Source organism: Nothobranchius furzeri, chromosome 6 (genome assembly GCF_043380555.1).
Source record: "Nothobranchius furzeri strain GRZ-AD chromosome 6, NfurGRZ-RIMD1, whole genome shotgun sequence".
Taxonomy (NCBI): Eukaryota; Metazoa; Chordata; class Actinopteri; order Cyprinodontiformes; family Nothobranchiidae; genus Nothobranchius; species Nothobranchius furzeri.
The window spans coordinates 46,777,229-46,801,951 of NC_091746.1; the positions used below are offsets into that span (position 1 = coordinate 46,777,229).

General features: G+C 38.9%; 1 protein-coding gene across 1 annotated transcript in view; it reads left to right on the forward strand.

The window, feature by feature from the left end:
- LOC107397033 (matrix metalloproteinase-17) overlaps positions 1 to 24,723 on the forward strand; it is a 120,212-nt gene that overhangs the window by 55,883 nt on the left and 39,606 nt on the right. Inside the window, exon 5 of the mRNA XM_015976904.3 lies at positions 21,405 to 21,691. Coding sequence (XP_015832390.1) covers positions 21,405 to 21,691 — 287 coding nt within the window. The remainder of the gene's footprint in view (positions 1 to 21,404; positions 21,692 to 24,723) is intronic.

The window sequence follows — 24,723 nt, forward strand, 5'->3', positions numbered from 1 at the left end:
CGGGGGGCAGAATATTTTAGTGCAACACAATTTCTCACAACACCTGACCTCCCGGCTGACATCACCCCTCCTCCGTGTGTGAATTGTGTCAGCTTCAAGATCTTACAGAGCTGCTTCCTTCAGGACTGGTAGGTTGATAAAACAGTCACTCGGGCTGCTATAAGCTGAGAAGTTCCAAGGAGGGGTTTGGAGTAGAGTTGCTGCTCAGCCAGCAACAGCAGCTCTCCTCCAGGTGAGAGGGCCTACATGGCAATTGGCCCATTTGTGACATTACTAACAGAGAATGTTTGAAACTGCTTGTTTTAGGCACCTAACTCCTAAAACCAAACACTGACATAAAATGGATGGATGTTTTTATTTTTTCCTTGTTTGGAGTATTTGTAAAGGCAGTAGAGACCCATGTGGCAGCACAAACTGATCCAAAAACAGAGTAAAAATAACGTTGAAGGAGTTTGCTTAGATTCAGTTTACATTATAATCAACCTTCGTACCAAAATCGACTTTTAAAGAGCAAATATTTCTATTTATTTCTTTTATTTGATAAAAGTTGAATCTTGAGTTAGAAACCCACCCTTTTGAAGATAAATGTTTATTGAAGCACTGACACAAATACTGTTAGACTGACATGTTTGCACAGGCAGAACTATTACAATATCAAAGCTCTACTTTTAGTATTTATGATGGGTTGAGAAATTATTAAATCTTCATAAATATGTTCAAGACTAGAATTTTAATTAGTGAAGTATTGAGAGATAGAAATCTGGTGATGAAACTTATTTTTTTCACACCTATTTCAATTCTTCTGAACTTTGCCTTTGATTGATCATGACTTTTGTCGTGAGTATATTGATTTTACCCATCACCAAGCTTTTGGCACTTTAATATTCCTTAAATAGTCATTTATCATTTCATTGGTTATCTTTTTTGGGGCCACTAACCTGTGAAATTGCTTTGTAGAACCTAAAGACTGGAGTGTCATCTGATTAGAGACTTGTCAAATGTATTTATTTCATTTATCAGACACCTATCACCGAGGTGGTGAGCATTGTAGACAGGGTGGACACACAATGAGGAATCAGACAGACAAGGCAAAGGTTGGTGGGGATTTTTTAAAAATTATTTTAGAGAAGCCAGAGTCACGCATAGCTTTTTAATTTAGCATCTGTCATCATCAGCTTGATTGACATAGTGACATGGTGTGTGTGTGTGAGACGTGCGTGTCCGTGTCTCGGCCTTTGTCCTCCCATATGCATGGGTGTAAAAATGCATATGAGGGTGTGATTTCCTGCTGCCTTATGACCATTCAATTTGCAAGGCAATCAGCTTAAGTCTACGAAGGGCAGCAAAGGACGGAGTTGACTTTTGGGTGCATGAGCCTCTCCTGCTTGCTCGTACTTTTTTTATCATCACTTTTGATGTCAGTTCATGTCTCCACGGAGCAGCAGAGAGGCAGGAGGTACCATCCTGCTGAGAAGATGAAGGCAGGGGCCAGAAAGAAGACAGTCTTAGAGGTTTCTTTGTCTGTTTCTCTCACTCTCTACACCCTGCAGACACTCCTTTTCCCCCTCCCTTCATCTGAATCATAGCTCTGTGTCCGAGTGGGAGTTTAGAAGAAGTAGGCTACAAGTAAGTTAATGTCAAACAGGTCAAACATGATAGGAAGCTTGTAGGGAATCTGTGTCCTCTTGTATCAGCTTAATGTAACACACATTTACCTCCACCAGAGCCCAGTTTGCTCTGACTCATTTGTCAAGTGAAGGTTGAAAATGACTTGGAATTAAGTAGGTCAGGAAAAAGAAGTCTACTCTAATCAGCTTTCTGCACATCTAGCTAAATTCAAAGTCACTTTAATCAGGTTTTCTTTTTTCATTTCTAAGCAGTAAGCAAGATGGGTTTGTTTTAGACCTCATACATTTAAAGACTTCTTCATTGGCATCTGTATTCTGAAAATGTCTCGTTTGGGTTTCTTTCTTTAGTGTTCCTTCCTGAATTTTCAGTCTGTTTGATTCAGGTTAGATGACTTATTTTATGGCTTATACAGCAGTACATAATTTGGCTGTTAATGACAATGGTGACGAATGTCATCCAGAGGCAAGTTTTCAAAATGTCTCAAAATATTCACAAGCATACCCAGTTTCCTTGCACAACTTGCAGGGCCTCATTCTTGTGTTAGTACAACTTTAATAGGCTCAGCTGTGACATTTGCTCCCATAGAGTTTCAAATGTTTTTCTATTCAGTTTCTCTAATGATTTGATGAGGCAAAATTCAGCAAAACTAAGATTTACAACAAAAGTTGGACAAAATGTTAACGAGCAGGTTCACTGAGAAACCATTTTTAACTTATATTTGAAAATGATTAGCCATTCTGAGTTTAATGTGCAGACTGAAAATGAAAATAGTCTTCTACCCCTATTTCCTGTATTAGCTTCTAATGGAAAATAGATGGAAAATTGCTTGGTTCAGAAAATACTCACAGATCTACATCACGCAGTAACTTAACACTCATGGACAGGGCTGATGTTTTGACTCGCAAAAGGAATTGTCATTGTCGTTTATTTATAGCACCTTTGGCCAGTCTTGTGGAGGCTCAAGGTGCTTTACACCAAGACAGTAGAACAATAAAACAGGAACAAGCTAAAAATAGATCAAATAAAGATTAAAAGACAAAAATAGATCAAAGGAAGACAAGGTATACTTGAAGAAAACCAAAGTAAAAATATGTAATAAAATCCAATTAAACAAAGTTTGACTATGAAAACTCAAGGAAACCGATGGCCAATATCTGACCAAGAAACACAGTAAAACCAGATCAGGAATTCAAGAGGAGAAGACCAATTGATAAAAATGTGTTTTTAAGCAATACTTGAAGCACTGGAGTGATGGTTCCTGCTTCTCAAACAAAGCTAATGCATTCCAGGGGTTAGGGGAAACCATAAAAAATGGACAGTCGCCCCTACCCTTGGATCTAGAACGTGACAAACCCAAGAGTTCTCTGTCTAGAGAATGCATGGCCTGTGAGGGGGCACATCTGGATCATTGTCGAGAGGTACAAAGGTGCAGTGCCCAGTAGGGCCTTATGCACATACAGCAATATCTTGAACCTAACTTGGTACTTAACTGGGAGCCCGTGAAGTCAAGCCAACACCATAGTGATGTGGTCCCTCTTTCTATAACCAGTCAGGAAATGTGCAGCAGAGTTCTGAACAAGTTGAAGGCGGGTGGTTGCACCCAAACCCACACCAGCCTGCATGGCATTGCAGTTGTTATGTCAAAACGGTCCGATTGCATGTAGAACCATCCCCAATGTGCTCTCAATAGCATTGTCTTGATCTTAGCAATTCTGTTGTTTTAGCATACAGGAAACACAGAGTATGTCGACTAGTAGAAGCTAACATTAGGAACTCAACAACTAGGCAGAAAACTTTCAGGCTTGTGTTATTTGTGGACATAAATCATCAGCGGTAAAGTAGCCAATCAGAGGCGAGATAACCAAATATCAGAAAATAAGATGAAAGAAAACAAAGCGCTAGCATTAACACTTTTTTTTTCGACTCCGAATCTAACTTCAAACAGGAGTGCCCCACATGTTATTGGATGTAGTCTCCATTGTTACTAATGTTGGATTGTACAACCTTCACTAATTTCCCTTGGTGTATATTCACTGGCCAATTGCAGACCAGAGTCATAGGATTTCTGGCACTGCTTGAAGACTGGATTTGGTCGTGAGAGAGAGCTTTCAGTGGGCCCATTACACTAGATGGCCACATAAATGCAAATCACTCCCACACACTGTTTTTCGGAACAACATTTGTGACATGAATAGCAAATCAGTCTTATTGCAAAGGAAATCTTTCCTGCAATTTTGTGTCCCTACCAGATTGAGATACTAGCTGTATTTTTATTTCGGTCAAATGTCTGCAGATTAATTATTTTGACTCACTTTTTGTCACATATTTTCTAGAAACAACCAATGTATCATCTATAAATTTTGTTTTACTTGACTGTTTCTCACTCATGCAACTCCCACACCATGACGCTGTCTCTCTGTGCTCCACCTTCAGAGCTGCACTGCAGTTTTGACAGCAGCTTGTCAGGTTCATGCCAAATATGCTGGCTCAAAACAAAACTGTAAATTAGGGATGGACAATATATCGGCATCAATATAGGTATCGGACAATGTTAGTCATTTTTTAACATATCGTTATCTGTTCGATAAATAAAACTGGGCCGATATTAACAACCGATATTTCTTCCATCTCGTCTCCATTTGTTTGCCTGTTTCAGAGGGTGCGGGGGGTGCTGTGTAATTGTTTAGTCATGTGACCGTGAATTTAATCATCTCAGAACCGTAAATGTGTGTGTTGAGTGTACATCATGTAAATTCAGCTTTAATAATTTAATTCTACACAAAATCTGCTGATTTTAGAAGCATGAATGTAAGTACATCGGTATCGGCAAATATCAGTTATCGGCCATAACAGTGATCTTAAAATTGGATGTAGGTATCGGCCCCAAAATTTCATATTGGTGCATCACTACTGTAAATAAACAAGGAGTTTATAGAAATGTACCTGTGTTCATTCGTTAAGTGGAAATAATAGATATGGAATATTTCCTAAATTACTTTTTTTATTATTGTTTGGAGAAAATTTACTAATTGCACAGGTGTCTCTGCTGCACACTGAAACAGAAAAGTCAGCACACTTTGATATGAAAGTGTTTACTGTCCTTGGTTTTATTTCTGGGGTTGTGTTCAGGCTGCTCTCGCCATGTGGTGGAGCTTACTGGGGCCCAATGCTGAATGATAATGTCCTCGAGTTTGGAAACAAACATTTCATTTTCACTACTCAATTAGTGAAGATCTGCTTAAAAAGTAACAACTTTTTCTTTTACATTCTCGTGAAATAATTATGTCACCATGATGCTGCAAGTCAACATTCCGGTCTCTCTGAGGAGGGTTTCCTTCACTTAAATTTAAAAGCTGAAAGTTTTCTTAAGTTTTTTTTCGGCAGCATACTTTCAACCTTTCCTCTGTCTCTCCATAAATCAGTTCTTGTCACAGAAACACATCTTTTCAAACAAAGTTTTAGTTATGATGGTTGATGTTTTGGCAAAGGAAAGAGAGGTATCAGCTACTCTTTCAGGGATGGAAACGTGTCTTCATGATCGGATCCCTCTGATTGAAGTAACCCGGTGAAATGCTGAAACAATGAACTCATGTTTCTTATGAAGAGGAGCGATTCTAACTAAAGTTGAAAACCACGGGGAGTTGTCAGAAGCCTTATATTTCATTCCATCATTTTCTAAAGCATTTTGCTTGGTTGAAATAGAGAAAAGAGGCTGAAATCATTAAAGGATATACTTCAAACTTTGATATTAAAGCTATCCTCAATAAGTCATTGGTGTCATACATAACTTGTATATTTTTTGACAAATGTCACAGGTCTTCCAACCACAGATACTAGTATCAATTTTTAGTATCATCCATCTTTCTCACCAACAAACCTCAAACTTAATAAGTCTTAAAAATGAGAAAAATGTCAGAAATTACTCTTCAGTCAGAGGTGTGAGTCACCGGGGCTCATTATAAAGTCACTGATCATAAAGAATTCAAGTATAAACCAAAATAAATGTCAAACGGGTGATTTGTTTGTCAGAAACTCTGCTTTGAAGATGCCAGATTTGTGCAAAAGAAGACACGAGAATGACATCATGTAAAAGATTGTTTGTAGTGACAGAACCTCCGTTTCTGAACTTCTCTGTGACCCCAATGTTTACTGTGATTTCCACAGTCTGAATTCAACAACCCCATCAGCTTGTCAAAAAGGATCAAAACTAATGAGGTGTGTGTGTGTGTGTGTGTGTGTGTGTGTGTGTGTGCGTGCGTGCGTGCGTGCGTGCGTGCGCGTGTGTGTGTGTGTGTGTGTGTGTGTGTGTGTGTGTGTGTGTGTGTGTGTGTGTGTGTGTGTGTGTGTGTAAGAGAAGCAAGGGTAAAATCAGTTTGGTTAGAATTCTTTACACCTTAGGTTGGTAACGGATGCTAAATCAGACATTTTGGTGTTTTTTCTGCCAAAACATGGAGTTAAAAAGTTGAAGGAAGAGCTAAACCAGCGTCTCTCTTGGCTGCATCTGTTGGCAACTGAATACAAAAGGCATTTGTGCGGGATGTTCCCAAATGTCTTCAAACCTTTGCAAGTGCTCCCAGATTCAAGAACCACTGGTCCTTGTTCCCATTCATCAGCACTCGAGCTTGTTCAAGATATTAAAGCCATGCTTTGCAAAGTTGTCATATTTTAATAACATTTTCTTGAGCCGGTATGTGCTTAAATGAACTTTTACAAGGTTACATTCTCAGATGCCTAATTGTAGAGTGTCTGCCCTGGGACTGGGAGATCAGGGATCAAATCCCGGTCGGGTCATGCCAAAGACCTTAAAAACGGGACCCAGTACCTCCGTGCTTGACACTCAGCTTTAAAGGGTTGGATTGGGGGGGTTGACCCACCAAATGGTTCCCAAGCGGTCAAATGTGGTGATGTAATTTCACCAGTGTGTGATGATGACTAATGGGACTTTAACATAAACTTTTTAATGAAATGTCACTCAGACCCCCATCGCCCCCTGTGACCCGAATACCACATTTGCAACTTCAGACTGGCAGATCGCCCCCTGTTGGACTTAGAAAAAAATTGAGCTGACATACCCGGCACTGCAGTCTGGTACCAGCACATTTCCTGCATGTTTTAGATCATGAACAGAGCTGATTTGTTCAATTTAGTGAGGAATCACTCCTACAGAGACTAGGGAAGGCTGGGGAGACAATTCAGCACTTAGATTAAGGTCAGAGCTGCCAACTTTTGAACAATTCAAAGAGTGAGATGGGGTCATGGGGTTGGGAGGGAACAATTTGCCGACCGTTTAGAGCGGGGGGGGGGGGGGGCTATTAATACTGAGAGTTTTTGTGCTCTACATTTTATTTTTTTATTTCTACTCTACGGAAGAGGATTAGAGCCACTGACAAGGAGAAAAAAAGAAAAGAAAGAGAATTTTTACTTTTTTTCTCAGAATTCTGACTTTTAAACTCAGAATTCTGACAGGGAATTCTGGGACAAAAGTCAGAATTCTCTTTCTTTCTTATTTTTTTTCTTTTCAGTGGCCCTAATCCTCTTCCGAACCTGACTTTACAGAGGGAACTGACCTTTGTTTAATACAAATTTTCTTTTTTGTGTGGAAAATTTAACATCCAACTCTCCTGAACTTCTTCACATTATCTATCTATCATCTATCTATCTATCTATCTATCTATCTATCTATCTATCTATCTATCTATCTATCTATCTATCTATCTATCTATCATCTATCATCTATCTATCTATCTATCTATCTATCTATCTGTCTATCATCTATCTATCTGTCTGTCTATCATCTATCTATCTGTCTGTCTATCATCTATCTATCTATCTGTCTATCATCTATCTATCTATCTGTCTGTCTATCTATCTATCTGCAGTAAAAAGTTACAGGAACTTTTAATTATAATAAATGTAAATGATTTAAATTCCATCTAGGGGTGGGTAATATCATGTCATTCATGATATTACCAGTTATTATTTCCTGCCAAGAAAAAAAAATCTATCATGTTAAGCTAACTTCATTGATGTCCACTAAACAGAGGATTGTGTTCATGTGGGTAATCAGCATGAAGTTATTGAAGTTATCTAAGCAAACATGGCTGGAATCAGTTTTACCTGTAATCTGTTTCTCTAAGTGTGTGTGTGCTGCTGTAATGAGTGAATGTTCCCACTGTGGGACTAATAAAATTTACTCTGTTCTATTATTAATTCACATCAGCCAGTAGGAAAAAAAACGTTTGAGGAAATTTGGCCTTTCTAGGCTTCCATACAAGTAACCTGGTTATGGGGGAAGGGTTAGTCTCACAAGCAGGAAAATCACACTGGTGTAGCGGTGAATTAAAACATTAGGATTCCTAATGTTTTAATTCACAGCATCACCAACTAATGTAGGAGAGGGAACATGTGAGTGAGTCACCACAGTAGAAAGACCAGCTTGCTGTGAGCGAGCGATCTGTGGATGATGAGTGAAAACAAAAGAGAAACATTCGGGACTGAAGCTCCATCAACACCGGCTGGCGAGGCGGCTGCATTTCTAAATAAAGCATGTCATTTTGGTGGCACGTGCAGCCGCAGCTCATGGTTCTGGTAGAACCCGGCATGCCCGTCCCATCAACAGCAGGTGGAGCTCACCCCTCCGCCCATCTCACAACCAAAGCGGAAAAAAGCACATCAGCTTGGATTATACAGATGGGATTCTGTGTGTGAGACACACTAGTCAAATTATTACTTAAGTGTTGTTTGTGTGCATGTTGTTCAGTAGCTAATGCTATAATTAATGTTATCAGTTTTTTTTATAAACCCTACACACATTTTCACCAGAAACTGTGCCATTACGACTCTACAAGGGAGGTCCACTGCTTCCTCCCCAATGGTCTCATTCCGCCGCAACCTCCGCAATCTGGCACCCAACCACTTCTCCTGTCTTGTTGCCTCCACTCTTCCATCTCCCAGCACATTCTCTGCTTATAAAGTGAATGATGCCACCGAGTCACTCTGCTTCACACTCTGCTCTTGTCTTAACAACTTGTGCCCTTTAGCCACTAGACCCTTGGCTAAATGATACCCTCCGGTCTCTACGCACCAATCTTAGAGCTGCGGAATGGAAATGGGGCAAAACAAAAGATCCTGGTGATCAATTGAAATTTCAGGAATTACTGTCCTCATTCTCTGCCAACATCACTGATGCAAAGAAAGCTTTCTACACTGACAAAATTCTCAGCTCTACTGACTCTCAGAAACTCTTTTCGACATTCAAAACTCTGCTCACCCCTCCATCTCCACCTCCTACCAACAAGCTATCAGCTGACACCTTTGCCTCATTCTTCACTGACAAAGTGGCAGCTATAAGCAAACAGTTTACTCAACTGGCCACTCCTGAACATTCACTGCCACAAACTCCTTCAAGCCAAACCATCTCAAGCCCTACTGCTTCATTTTCCTCTTTTTCCCCTCTCACTGAGAACTGTGTGTCCAAGCTTCTCACGTGCAGCCGCCCTACTGCATGCCCACTTGACTCCATTCCGACTAAGCTGCTCCAAGCTATTGCTCCTAGAGTAGCCGCAGCAGTCACACATGTGATCAAAGCTTCACTGACCTCCGGTACATTTCCCACCTCTCTCAAGCATGCTCAGGTTAAACCGCTGCTAAAAACAACATCTCTTCCTCCAAATCATGTGGAGAACTACCGACCAATCTCTCTCCTCCCTTTTCTGTCCAAAATCATTGAAATGGTGGCTTTCAAGCAGATCAAAGAATACCTCTCACAAAACTGTCTGCTTGACCCTTGCCAATCTGGGTTCAAAAAGGGCCACTCCACTGAAACTGCTCTGTTAGCAGTGACTGAATCCTTAAAAGAAGCTAGATCAACTGCTTAAAAGCAAACAAAACTGCCAAGTGTGCCTTTAACAAGACACATTTTCACTGAGAAAGAAATGTAAGACAGCTTCAGGAAAGGTTGGCAACCAAAATGTGAGTAAATTACCCCATTGCACACTGGAAGCTTCAGCATTGCGGAACTGCAGCGGAACGGTTTACTCACAACAACCACAGCACTCCAGTGCACACCGGGGCGAGTCTCAGCAGCGAAGCGGCGTCTCTGCCGTGCTCTTCACTTGACTACCTAGATCACAAAATCCCTCGAGACTTCTACCAACCTCCTCACGAGATCACATGATCCCTCGAGACTTCAAAGGTTACACATGCGTGGTGACACGTGTGCGCATGCATCAAAGCTGAGTGGAGTGGAGTGAGACGCCAATTTTCGGATGAATGGATTGTAAAATAATTCTCTCTCTGTAAGGAGGAGACGTAAGGAAAGCTATTGAGAGTTGATGGTCTGGAGGCGTATGATATGTCGAAAAGGAAGACGAGGACGCAAATGAAGCAGAGCGGACTAGGGCTTGATGAACAGGTGTCAGAGATTACCACCATGACGGATAAGATGATGAACGTTGAGGAGCTATCGGAGTTGATTAGATCAATCATAAAGGAAGAAATTTATGTGGTCGTCGGAAAACTTTACCCTCAACTTAATGAGATTAAAAGGGATGTGACTGAATGGACCAAAAGAGTTGATATGATGGAGGAGTCATTAAACAGCAGTCACCAGAGTTACGCAGCTGGAGGAGAGGAACAAAAGTCTGAGTAAAGAGAAGTCTGACCTTAAGGAGAAGGTTGATTGTTTGGTGAACGACTGGAGGAAATGTAAAATACGGATGTTGGGGGTTAATCGAGATGCTGAGAAAGGAAATCCAACATCTTACATCTCTGCGCTGCTGCAGGAATTGTTTGGAGGAAAACTGGAACGTGTTCCGGAAGTGGAATTTGCGCATCGAGTAGGGCCTGTGGATAAATCTGGCCAGAGAGCAATGATTGTAAGGCTTAGAAGTTTGATGACTAGAGAAGAGATCTTTGAGCGGAACGTGTTTTTGTAATTAACGGAATGAAGATAAGAATATTTCCAGACTTTTCGACGGAGACTGCAAAAGCCAGGATGAGTTTCCGGGAGGTGAAGAATCAACTGAGGAGTGCTGGTGTTAAGCATGGGATTATTCATCCAGCATCGATCCTGACGTTTTAAAGGAGAGTCGAGGAGATTTAATGATCATCGTAAGGCTGAAGAATACTTTAAAACTGTGATTGAACAGGAGGTCAGAAAGGAGGATGGAAAATGACTGAAGGAGAAGTATGGACTTCTTGCTGATTGAGGGAAGTAATGTGAATAACTACTCGCCGTGCTCCTCTTAATATATGAGTACTGTTACTATTGATCATTTGAGAGAGTAAAAGCTTATTATTATATAGATGATAACCATAAAGTAGGTTGGAGAATTTTTATTTAGGTGGTGTAATTTGAGGGTGAGATGCAAACAAAGAATGATGGAAAGGGTGTGGGAATACAGGTGCTGGCCAGTAAATTAGAATATCATCAAAAGGTTGAAAATATTTCAGTAATTCCATTCAAAACGTGAAACTTGTACATTATATTCATGCAATGCACACAGACCAATGTATTTCCGATGTTTATTACGTTTAATTTTGATATTTATAGGTGACAACCAATGAAAACATCAAATCTGGTATCTCAGAAAATTAGAATATTCTAAAGGCCAATGAAAAAATGTTTGTTTCTCTAATGTTGGCCAACTGAAAAGAATGAACATGAAAAGAATGTGCATGTATAGCACTCAATACTTAGTCGGGGCTCCTTTTGCCTCAATAACTGCAGTAATGCGGCGTGGCATGGACTCGATCAGTCTGTGGCACTGCTCAGGTGTTATGAGAGCCCAGGTTGCTCTGATAGTCGTCTTCAGCTCCTCTGCATTGTTGGGTCTAGCGTATTGCATCCTCCGCTTCACAATACCCCATAGATTTTCTATGGGGTTAAGGTCAGGCGAGTTTGCTGGCCAATCAAGGACAGGGATACCATGGTCCTTGAACCAGGTGCTGGTGGTTTTGGCACTGTGTGCAGGTGCCAAGTCCTGTTGAAAGGTGAAGTCTGCATCCCCATAAAGTTGGTCAGCAGCAGGAAGCATGAAGTGCTCTAAAACTTCCTGGTAGACGGCTGCATTGACCCTGGACCTCAGGAAACAGAGTGGGCCAACACCGGCAGATGACATGGCACCCCACACCATCACTGACGGTGGAAACTTTACACTGGACCTCATGCAACGAGGATTCTGTGCTTCTCCGCTCTTCCTCCAGACTCTGGGTCCTTGATTTCCAAAGGAAATGCAGAACTTGCTTTCATCAGAAAACATAACTTTGGACCACTCAGCATCAGTCCAGTCCTTTTTGTCCTTGGCCCAGGCGAGACGCTTCTTGCGCTGTTTCATGTTCAAGAGTGGCTTGACACACGGAATGCGACACCTGAATCCCATGTCTTTCATGAGTCTCCTCGTGGTGGTTCTTGAAGCGCTGACTCCAGCTGCAGTCCACTCTTTGTGGATCTCCCCCACATTTTTTAATGGGTTTGTCGTCACAATTCTCTGCAGGGTGCGGTTATCCCTAGAGCTTGTACACTTTTTTCTACCACATTTTTTCCGTCCCTTCGCCTGTCTGTTAATGTGCTTGGACACAGAGCTCTGCGAACAGCCAGCTTCTTTAGCAATCACCTTTTGTGTCTTGCCCTCCTTGTGCAAGGTGTCAATGATTGTCTTTTGGACAGCTGTTAAGTCAGAAGTCTTCCCCATGATTGTGGTGCCTTCAAAACAAGACTGAGGGACCTTTTAAAGGCCTTTGCAGGTGTTTTGAGTAAATCAGCTGATTAGAGTGGCAGCAGGTGTCTTCTATATTCAGCCTTTTCAGAATATTCTAATTTTTTGAGATACCAAATTTGGAGTTTTCATTAGTTGTCACTTATGAATATCAAATTTAAATGTAATGAACATTGGAAATACATTGGTCTGTGTGCATTGCATGAATATAATGTACAAGTTTCACGTTTTGAATGGAATTACTGAAATATTTTCAACCTTTTGATGATATTCTAATTTACTGGCCAGCACCTGTATATATATATATATATATATATATATATATATATATATATATATATATATATATATATATATATATATATATATATATATATATATATACATATATATATATATATACACATATATATACATATATATATATATATATATATATATATATATATATATATATATATATGTGTGTGTGTGTGTGTGTGTGTGTGTATATGTGTGTGTATGTTTGAGTTGGTTTTTATGTGTATTGGTTTTGTGTTTGTTTGTTTTCTTTAATTAGACAATGGCATTTTATATGTTTGATTGTGATGTGATTGATGGGGAAGAACAAAACATATTCAGATAAAGGAATAAATATAGGTCACTTGAGCATTTGTAGTCTGAGAAATAAAATCCAAGAGGTTATAAGAATTATTGAGTTATAATTACACTTTTTGGCTTTGTCTGGGACGCATTTGGACGCAAGTATTGATAACTCTTTATTGTATATAAGTGGATATGTACTATATAGAAAGGATAGAAATATATATGGGGAGGGGTGGCATTTTATGTTAAAGATGAAATACATCTTGGCTGTAAAGGGGTGGAAGCATTGCGGTTGGAGGTGCAGTTGCCACACATTAAATCAATGTTGTTATGTGCTTGTTATAGGCCACCAAATGCCCCAATCGTATGTCTAGAAAGGATCTGTAATATGTTGGATAAAGTATGTGACTCAAATAATGAGATTTATTTATTGGGTGACCTCAATGTTGATTGGAGTTTGAAGAATTGTTCTTTGAAAAATAGGTTATGTTCTTTACGGATACAAGCATCTTGGCACAAGTGGTAACAAAACCAACAAGAATTGTTGTAGGAGCGGTGAAAACAGTTTCATGGCGATGTCGGTAGGGGTGGGCTGTAGTGATCATAATTTAATTATGATTAATAGAAGAACTAAGGTCCCTAAATCTGGACAGAAAATAATTATTAAACTGGTTTTCAGGGATTTTAATGAATGTAGCTTTTGTGATGGTGTCAGAAATGTTGATTTGGCACAGGTACTAGGGAGCAAAGATACGGATGAAGCATTAGAGAGTTTTACAAAATTAATGATGCCAATCATAGATAAACATGCACCGTTAAGAAAAATTACAGTAAAGAATGTTGTATCACCGTGGTTAGATGGTGAACTAAAAGAATATATGAGGAAAAGGGATGTTATTAAGGCAGAAACAATCACATCGGGGGATGGTGTAGTATGGGAAAGGTACAACAGGTTGAGGAATTATGTTACAAAACTGAATAGAATGAAAAAGAAGGTGTATTACAAGAACAAGTTTGTGAATGTAAAAGAAGATAGAAAGAAACTATGGAATACGTTAAATGAGGTTACGGGTAGGAAACCGCAGTTATTCCCGACATATTTGGAAGTTGGCGATTCGTTTTTGAGCAAACCTGTTGATATAGCAAATCATTTAAGTGATTATTTCATTAATAAGGTGCGAAAATTACAAGATGATATGAAAGTAGGGTTAGGAGGGGATTTGACTGAAAAAATTATTAGAGATAAAATAATGGGTAGTAAATAATGTTCTTTTTCATTTAAATTAGTGACAGTTGATATGGTGAAGTGTATACAGAAAATGAAGGTGAGACCTGCTGGTACTGATGAATTGGATGTGAAGTTATTGCAATTAGTGGTGGATGAGATTGCTATTCCGGTATCTCACATTATTAATTTGAGTTTGGAAGAATGTAAATGTCCAGGGAAATGGAAAATGGCAAAAAATGGTCCTCTTCCAAAAAATAATGAGCATTTTTCTGAGAAAAATAGTAGGCCGGTGAATATTTTACCGATTTCAGGGAAATTAATTGAAAAATTGGCTTTTGATCAAATAACTTTATATTTTGAGGAAAATGAGTTGAATTCTAAATTTCAGCATGCATATAAAAGGGGTATTCAACAACAACGGCACTAGCACAGATGACTAACGATTGGATGACTAATATGACTAATATGGATAATAGAAAACTAACTGGGATGGTATTATTGGATATGAGTGCGGCATTTGATCTAGTGGATCATAATCTATTACTGATGAAATTAGGGTAATATGGTTTTCATGAATCAGCTATTAAATGGGTGGAAAGTTACTTAACTGGAAGGGGGTTTATGGTATTGTTTAATGGCAGTTACTCTTGAAGGAAGAATCTTTTATGTGGGGTTCCACAGGGAAGTTGTCTTGGACCATTGTTATTTTCAATTTTTACTAATGACCTTCCATTTATGTTAGAATGTGCCACGATTGTATTCAATGCGAATGCTTTGACTTTATAAGTAGCGGAAAGGAATCTGGAGTAATTAAATTATATTTTGGGAAAGGAATTGAGGTTAGTAGAAGGGTGGATTAATGAAAATAAGTTAGCTATTAATGTGGAGAAGACTAAATGTATGGTGATGGGATCACCTCATTTGTTGAGAAAACCTGTATTGAATTTATGTATAAGGGAAATGCCAATTGAGCAGGTTAGAGAAGTTAGGTTACTGGGTTTAACAATTGATGAAATGCTAAGTTGGAATAGTCAAGTGAAACAGATTTTAATTAAAATTGGAAAGAACATGGCAATGGTGAGGAATGGTAGAAAATGTATTCCATATTTAAGTAGAAAAGTATTAGTTGAAGCTATTGTTTTGTGTCACTTGGACTATTGTGCAGTAATTTGGGCTGCTACTACGGAAGCAAATTGAAATAAGTTACAGGTCGCACAAAATGAGGCTGCTAGATTAGTCTTAAATTGTTCTTTTAGAAGGAGTTATGAGGACATGAATACTGCTCTAGCATGGATGAGTGTAAGGAGTAGAATAAAGTACTTATAAAATTTATTAGGAATGTTATAAATACACAGACACCAGACATTTTTTAAAATCAGTTGACATTTTATAGAGATGTTCACTAACATGCTATGCGTCAAGCTGATGGCTGCTTTTTGTTCCCAGTTAGTCGAACTAATTTTCTACATTGGTCAGTGTTGTATAGAGCTATGGTGGAATGGAATAGTTTACCACAATTCTTGAGGGGTCAGCTACAAAGGAGTGATTTTTGTAGGAGGTTGTGGATATTTATTTATACCCTTTTTACACGAGTTTGAGGAAGATGAATTTTATGTTTTAGTAATTTTATGTTTTGTTGACCAGTATGTGTGGAGTAATTTGCGTTTTATGTTACCGGAAATGTATGTTCTTTTGGTGCTGTATTGGGTGGAATGTGGTGTGCTCTTATAGTGGAGATTTATATTGTATAGTGAAATGGATTGTTTGTTTGTGAGCCCAGTGTTGATGCATGAATAATGTATTTTTTTTTGATGATGAATAGCAACTGTTTTAACAGTGGCTAATGGGGATCTTAATAAGCAAACAAACAAAACAATTTGTTTACGCGATCTGCCATTAAACCAAAAAGAAGGAAATAACGTTATCGCTGTTCGATGTCATATATGATGTTGTTCCTCTCCACTGCCAGGATTAAAGCCTTGAAAAACACACCGCTGCACTTCTGGAACGATACTGGGAGTGAAAAAGACATTGGGTCACACATAAGCTTCATTTGAATGAAATTGCATCACTGCAATACTTTTATTTTGAAAATGACCATGGATTTTACACTAAAAATGTGTGTGAATTCCTGTCTAGTCCTATGTTAACTGCGGGAATTGACATCCCAGAAGCAGCTTGTTTATCTTTAGTGGCGCTGCACTTCTGGAGCGCGTCTGAAAATTGCCGTGTTGTGGCTGGTTTGAAAGACTCCATAAGATATAATGGACTCTATTTGAAGTAGTGCCGTTCAGCTGCCGTTCCACGCTGCTGATGCATCCAGTGTGCAGTAGGGATTAGTCATAATACAAAACTTTTGAAGATTAAAGATCGTTTTACTGTCATTGCACAGGTGTACAATGACACAGACTTTGTGCTCACTAAAGACAGCTCACGTAAAAAGGTAGTAAAATAGGGTAAAATAAAATAAGGCCTAAATAGATGTCGCTCACACTCTTTCTCTCTCACACACACACACACACACACACGCACGCGCACGCACGCACACACACACACTCACACACATCTTTTGCACACACAGCCAGCTTAAGGTGCAAACATGTAAAAGTATAAGGTAAACACGGTAAGAAGACAAGTCTAATCTACAAACTGAAAGATAAAGTGAACATAATACAAATGTAGACAGTCATATGTGAAGGTATCAGGATTAACTATGAAAAGGTGCTGTAGTTCACTAAAAATGCAACTAAAAATATGCACAGCTGTATATGATAATTAATCAGGAATTGCATTATTTGCACCATGTGATCCAGCCTTTTATAAAATATCTTGCAAAAGTGTTGTATGTACCAACTTAATGTGATTCCAAATGAAAATGTTCAAACATTTATTTTTAGTTAATGCCGCCAGTTCCAGATCGATGGGATAAAGACGGAGCGGTAGTGCACATCTACCCTTTCTAATTCTGTTTCTGTAGATCAAAGTGTAAGAAATATGAGACAAATTTCAGAGGGTTAGAGACAAAAACACTAATAAAATGAGAGACAAAACACATTGTGACTAAATTGTGATCAGATTTACATGTAAAACTCACAACACCCTCATACCCGACATTTAGAAACGATTACAAAAGGTTGCATCTGGAAAATTAATAGATTTTCTTGTAATTTTGTGTTTGCAACTTGAAGCCAACAGTCGTATTCAGCGAGGTGCTGGCTTTAACTGTAATTTGGAACTATTCTGCAAAATTCACAACACAATTTATGTTCCTCAAAATGATCAAAGAGTCATCATAGCCATCTGGAACCAAGAGAAAAGTGTGAGAAATGTGGAAAAGAAAAACTTTTGGTGGGGTTGATGTGAAATAACATCTTGGGTGACTGAAAAAAAAAACAAAGAAAGGATAAATTCTGTTTCAAATTGCTCATTTGCTAACTATTATAGATACAAGTAGAGTATTGTCTTGGTAAAATGTTAGTAAGAAACTCTGCATGACATTCATTCAAATATTGTATAAGTACATTTTGAATGGAATCACAATTATTTTTCATTTTGACTTTAACAGAAGTGTCCCATGTCTCATTTCAAGGTTTTTCCTATTTAAAAAGTTTGTATTTTCTTGCAGTTTTGTGTCTCTAACCAGTAGCAAAGACACATCAGTGAACTTTGTGAGACACTTTTTTTTTAGTTAGTCACAGACGTTTGTAACTAGTGTCAAATTCTGCTCAGTTGAGTTTGTTTGAGTCAAAAACAAAAGTGTTAGAAAAGTGAGACAAGTTTGGGAGAGGGCTTGGAAACCAATACCACCATGTTGGGAGTGATTGGAGTCACAGAGATTCTGACATTCTGGGCATAACTGACAACTTTGCAAACCAAAAACTTTAAAGAATAAATTGTGGCATGATAATTGTGCAACTTTCATGCAAATGTCACAGTTGAGTTGAAAAGCATTCAAAGTCCGGTGCAACAGTCTGGAATGAGCGATCACTTCGACTTTGAATTCTGTTCTTCGGAACTTCTAGTAGGTTCTGGTGTGTGGACCTGAGGATTCGGGTCGGAGCATAAGGCTTTAACAGTTCAGTAATATAGGGAGGAGCTTGACCATGTGGAGCAGGCATGGGGAACCCTGGTCCTCGAAGGCCGCTATCCTGCATGTCTTTGCTCCAACACTTCTGATTCAGTAGTTGATTCACCTTTTTGGCAGCTCATCAAGCTCTGCAGAAGCCTGTTAATCACCTGCTGATTGAAATCAGGTGTGCTGAAGCAGGGTTGAAACTAATGTGCTGGATAGCGGCCCTCGATAGACCAGGGTTCCCCACCCCTGATGTAGAGCATTGAAAGTTATAGTCAGGATTCTAAAGTTAACGCATAACCAGTGCAGAGACATTAGAATAAGAGTGATGTGTGCTCTTCTGTTTGCTCCAGTTAGGAGCCTCGCTGCAGAGTTCTGAACCAGCTGAGGACGGTCAAGGGCTTTTTTGTTAAAATATGTCACGAGAGTCTAATTCCATCTTTTAGTTCTTTTTAAAACACAGAAAGGTTTTATTTACCTGCAACGTTTAGTTTACGCCTGCAAACTTCCTCAGGCTGACGCTGATGGTGGCGTCACTTCCTTCTCCGTTTATCTGCCGGCAGCAGAGGACGTTGTCGCCCTCTGCTGCCCGCTCTCCCCTCTCCGACGATGCAGTCCCATGCGCGATCCAACGAGTAAACTCCATCGTCTCTGTTCATGGTCCCACATCCACGTCTCCTTATCTCTATAGCTTCTTTTATCCATCTTTTGTATTTCTGTTGTTCGGTGTTTATGATCCTTGTGTTGTCCCAGTCCATTATATGGTTTTCTCTTGTGCAGTGATCTGTATGGCTGACTTCTTTATTGTACTTTCTGCTTCTTCTTTTGCTGCTCTTGTGTGTTTTCGACTTGCCTCTTTCTCGCACTCCTTTCTATGTTCTATGGTTCATGTGCTGAGTTGGCGTCCGGTTTCTCCAAATGTATGTTTTATTGCAGAGTTTGCATGGGATTTCGTAAATGACTCCACATTTAAGTCCAGCTGGTATATTGTCTTAAATGTGGAGTCATTTACGAAATCCCATGCAAACTCTGCAATAAAACATACATTTGGAGAAACCGGACGCCAACTCAGCACATGAACCATAGAACATAGAAAGGAGTGCGAGAAAGAGGCAAATCGAAAACACACAAGAGCAGCAAAACAAGAAGCAGAAAGTACAATAAAGAAGTCAGCCATACAGATCACTGCATAAGAGATAACCATGTAATGGACTGGGACAACACAAGAATCATGAACACCAAACAACAGAAATACAAAAGATGGATAAAAGAAGCAATCGAGATAAGGAGACGTGGATGTGGGACCATGAACATGGATGATGGAGTTTACTCATTGGATCGCGCATGGGACTGCATCGTCAGAGAGGGGAGAGCGGGCAGCAGAGGGCGACAACGTCCTCTGCTGCCCGCAGATCAACGGAGAAGGAAGTGACGCCACCATCAGCATCAGCCTGACGAAGCTTGCAGCCGCAAACGAAACGTTGCAGGTAAATAAAACCTTTCTGTGTTTTAAAAAGAACTAAAAGATGGAATTAGAATTTCAACACAGCAAGAACTCACCAAAGATGTCAAGGATGTGTTACAATAATCTAGACAGAAGGAGACAAAGTCATGGATAACCATTTAAAGTTCATGTTTTGACACCAACCTTCACAGTTTGGAGATATTTCTTAAGTGATAAAAACTGTTTTGGACCAGTATTTTTGAGTGGCCTTCCCCTGAAGGTTTATGCATTTTTTTACATTTTTTTCCCTCCAACTAGTAAACTGGCAATAAAAGTGTTTTCCTTCAGCTCTCCTGATAGTCATTAACTGTCACCCAGGTTTGACTTTCCGTCTCCGTTTTCTTGCCTACTCCATATAAAAGTGAGCCATGCAGGTGGTCTGACAGATGGTCATTTAGGCTTTAGGGCAGGTACATAAAAATGTTATCCACAGCTTGCCTCTACTCTCCAGAATGTGGGTTTCGCCCTCCCTCATTTTGCAAATCATCTTTTTTTTTTTTTGCATGTTCTCCCCTCAGAATGAACTTCTGTTAGAGGCTGCAGAATTCAGTCATTAGCTGTGAGACATCTGGCCTTACCGCATTTAACTATCCTCATGTCTAATGCAATCAGAATATGAACAAGTATCTCTGCTTTTATTCTAATTTTGTCTCATTTGATGCAAATGAGACATCAGATGCAACAATTTCACAGTTATTCATACTCGTTTAGTAAATGTCAGTAAACAGCATATACATTTTTCATGAGTGAAGTAGTTTAAACATGTATTTAGATCAAACACAGAATCACTCCCGGTGCATTTTAATGATTTTTTTGTAGGTTTGCAGGCTAGTAGAGGTGGAGGTCACTGATTTGATTTACTGCACAAGTCACAAATGTGAGGGAATAAAGGCAAATGCATCAAATAGGAGCAATGGCTGATGAGAGGAAATGAAATAAATAACATGAGAGACCTGGTTGTAGAAAAAGGAGAAAACCTGGCATGATGCCTGAGTGGTTTTCAGTTTGTACAAATCCTACTGTTGTTATAGCTGTCATTGAAAAACGAAGAAAACAAGGCTGCAGAGATGTTAGGATGATGTGAAGATGAGTAAAAAAATGATGAAATGGAAAAGATGGGGAAAGAATTTATGAGTTATTCCCAAAAGCCGATGCCATAATCTCCTCAAAGGCACACTGTATGCATGTAATATGTAAGCAGCAGGAGCACCTAAGCATGAAATACAGAAATCCATGGAGTCACAGAAAATTTGCAAACAGGACTTTTTGTGCTGGTCTCTCCCAGAGGTAAACATTGTGTTGCTGACCTTTACGCTTTTGAGCTTTTTATATATTCAGAGCCAGTTCCACTCAGCTTTCCTGCTGCCAGTCTCCACTGTTATCCTCTCCACTTTCATTTCCTTTTTTCACCTTTTTTTTTTCCCACAATCGTTTCTCCACCTATAAGCCTAATTTTAAGGCTAAGAGTACATTTCTTTTCCCTACATCATGTGAATGGATCCTTTCTCATGTGATTCCTTGTTTCCATGTTGCATTAATTCAATAGTGTTTATCTGGCTGCTGCAGAAACAGATTTCCAATCTGATGTTACACCTGATGTTTGATAATACCGCAGTACAAATAAGCTCCTGCATCACCCTCTAATAAAAGCTTCTCTCTACCTCTCAGAGTGAAGACCTACCCGAAGGACTCTGCCTTGTTGGGTAGAGACACGGTTCGCGCCCTCATGTACTACGCGCTGAAGGTCTGGAGCGACATCACACCTCTGAACTTCCACGAGGTGGCCGGCAGCGACGCAGACATTCAGATCGACTTCACTAAGGCAGATCACAATGATGGTTACCCCTTCGACGGACCTGGTGGAACAGTGGCTCACGCATTTTTTCCTGGTGAGAGGTTCACAGCCGGGGACACTCACTTTGATGACGACGAGGCCTGGACCTTCAGGTCACCAGGTGAGAAAACTCATTTTGCTGTAATGTGACTGAATTAATGTTTGAGGTGCATTAGCTGGGACTCAACTGTTAATACGCCAATGTCTCTCTTACGTTACACTTCAGTCTATGAATTTTTACCTGGAAAGGCTGGTTATATTATCTCAGTATTGCTGTGCTATGTTCAAGCACTTTTTCAATTTATTACAGAAATAGAAATATAATTTAGTGACACTTTGATAAATAAAGTAACACAGATATTTTTCCCAGTCAGTACATAATGCTCAGCATTAATATGGCACCTGTTTTCCTGCAGGAGTAGCTACCAGCACATTTAATAGACTTAAATGCTGTTTTTGAGTGGAAGTATTTAGTATGCAATACCAGGACTAAGTAAAGTAACAGAATATGTTACAAAATACAGTATTTTGTAACTAAATACACTTACAAAGTATTCTCCCCAACACTGGAAATAACAATATGACATGGTAAAAAGTTAAAAAATCAAATGAAAGTGGATTTTCCATGGTATGGAAAATACGGCCCAATGAAAATACATTAATATTGAACAAACAGGAAAACATTGGATAAAAAGGAGCTAAAACATCAGGAGAACCAGGGGAACTCAGAGGATCACAAACTAGAAACAGCTGAGCTGACTACTGATGAAAAACAGTCGTGCAAAATCACTCACCAGAGCTGAAAGAGAAAAGATCCCCAAACAACAGAGCCTGAAGTCTCAGTTGTTTCAAAACGACTTGATTCATTAGCCAAATGTACAAATTTCTGCTAACAGAAAACAGCAATGTTCAGTGCTTTGCTGAAACCAACATAAGAGTTTATTATAAGACACATAGATGTTTATTAATGTTTATAATAGAAGGATTTTTCATCTAATCACTTTTATCCCAGAAACCTAATCTACTTTTTAATTTTTTTATACTTTTTATTTCTCACTGGAATAATAAATTATAGTAAATTACACATAAATCTTTGTAAAACAACGGTTATGGTTTCTACTCTCCATGTTGTGTGTTTGCTGCCGGGTCACTGGGATGTTTTCTTACAACAGGAAAGCACGATAAAGATTTCTGGGATGTCACTATTAGAATAAATACACTCTATAGGATTTTGTCTGAATAATTTTAAAGTCATTGATCAAGTGCACGACGATCATCTTGATTGAAAGCAGTGAGATCCTGGGTCCTGGCATTTATGAGCTTGTTACTTTGACACGTACCACCCACTGAAACGTTGTTTTAGTCCAAACACGGATTCCATGACAACAGCAGGACAACATGTCACACCGTTTCACTGTTGGAAAGCCTTTCCTTAGCTTTCTAACTTCTGTATTAAGGAAAATGACTCATAAACACCATGTTTTATGTGTTTTCACAATAAGAACGTAAATGACTTGTCTGAATAATCCTTCCTAATCCCTCCACATACAAACTTCTCATAAAGAGCTACTGATCAATTCTTCAACAACCCACTGGAAGATTCATGGCTCAACATAAGTATCAGTGTATTTATGTATTGACTTTTTTATTTATATGATTTAGTTTAACTGCAAAAGGATAACATTTTATGTGTGCTCCAGATGGACATTTCAATTTTGGTTTTTGAGTAACGGTAACGTGCTTCAAGGCAGATAAGAAAACTATCTGTGTCCACAAACAATGACAGTCCAGCAGAAATCCTATTTAAATCTGACATGTTCGTTTTTTGTTAAATAATAATTTCTAACAGTTTTCTCTATAATGGATTGCAGAACAATTCTGACAAAGATGAATAAAATAAACCCAGGAAAATTATTTATTATTACTGACAAATCTGAAGCAACTGTGTGACGCTCACTATCCTGTCAATATGGACAAAAATCTCTGATTTCCAGTACCTTGTTGCCATGCCACAAAGGATTAAGGCAGTTCTGAAGGCAACAGAGGGTCCACCCCGGCACTAGCAAGGTGTACCCAATAATTGGCCAGTGAGTGAATCTTTTATGATCAGGGAAGGTGGTGGCTGGCACCAATTCTTATTTCAATTCAGTTAAGTTTATTTATATAGCACCAAATCAAAAATGTTTGTATTTATGTTCCTGCAGAATCAGAAGAGTTTTATTGCCACATGTGCGAGAAATCACAACATTAGCAAATTGCTGCGGTACTTGGTTCAAAAAAAAAAAAGAAAGATAAAAATGAGAGATAAGCAAATATAGGATAATATTATCATGATAAAATAATAATATAAAGTGGCGATATTTAGAGAAACAGCTACTAATCAGAGCGGAAGGTAAAACAAGTAACTCCGTTTATTATTTTCTCAAATTCCAGCTTTCATTTATGCCGTTAAATTAAAGCTGAAAGACCCCAAACCAGCTTGTTTCGTTCATAAATTGTGATTTTTGTAAAACCAATTCTCCACCTAATTTACTTATTATGAATTCCAATTATAACCTGTTCGAATTTATTGTTGGCTTTGTTTATCCTGTCAGAAGCATAAACAGTGTGATGATTTCAGTCAAAGGATCTTGTTTAGCCTGTTTTGTTTAGAGCTATGTGGGTTAATAAATTGCTTGGTGCCAATGTTCTTCTAAATGATTTGTCCAAATTTCTCTCATCGGGTTGCTTAGAAAGAGCTTTATTACCTGCCGGGGGAGAGACGTGCGGGTCTGGAATGAGGACGAGGTGACGGCGGCTCTGAAAGGAACTCAATCAGATCTGCCAATCAAAAATAGATGAGCTCATATTAGAAATATTCATCATTTTTAGATGGAAAACAGAGAATGCACAGCTCTGTAGTCTCTCCTAATGACTGATTCATTATTCATTTGTTCACTCATTAACAATACATTAGATAGTTAATCCTCCAAAGCCTTCATCATTCATTCACCTTTATTTCTGCAAAGCTCTGCGTCCGTAATGATTTATTATTCTTAAGTATAAACTTCTGAGCATCTTCTGTGTGTTGGATGTCACAGCAGGAACTTTTTCTTATCACTTACCATCATCCTCATTTCTATCCACAGTTTTTTATTTTTTTTATTTTTTTTT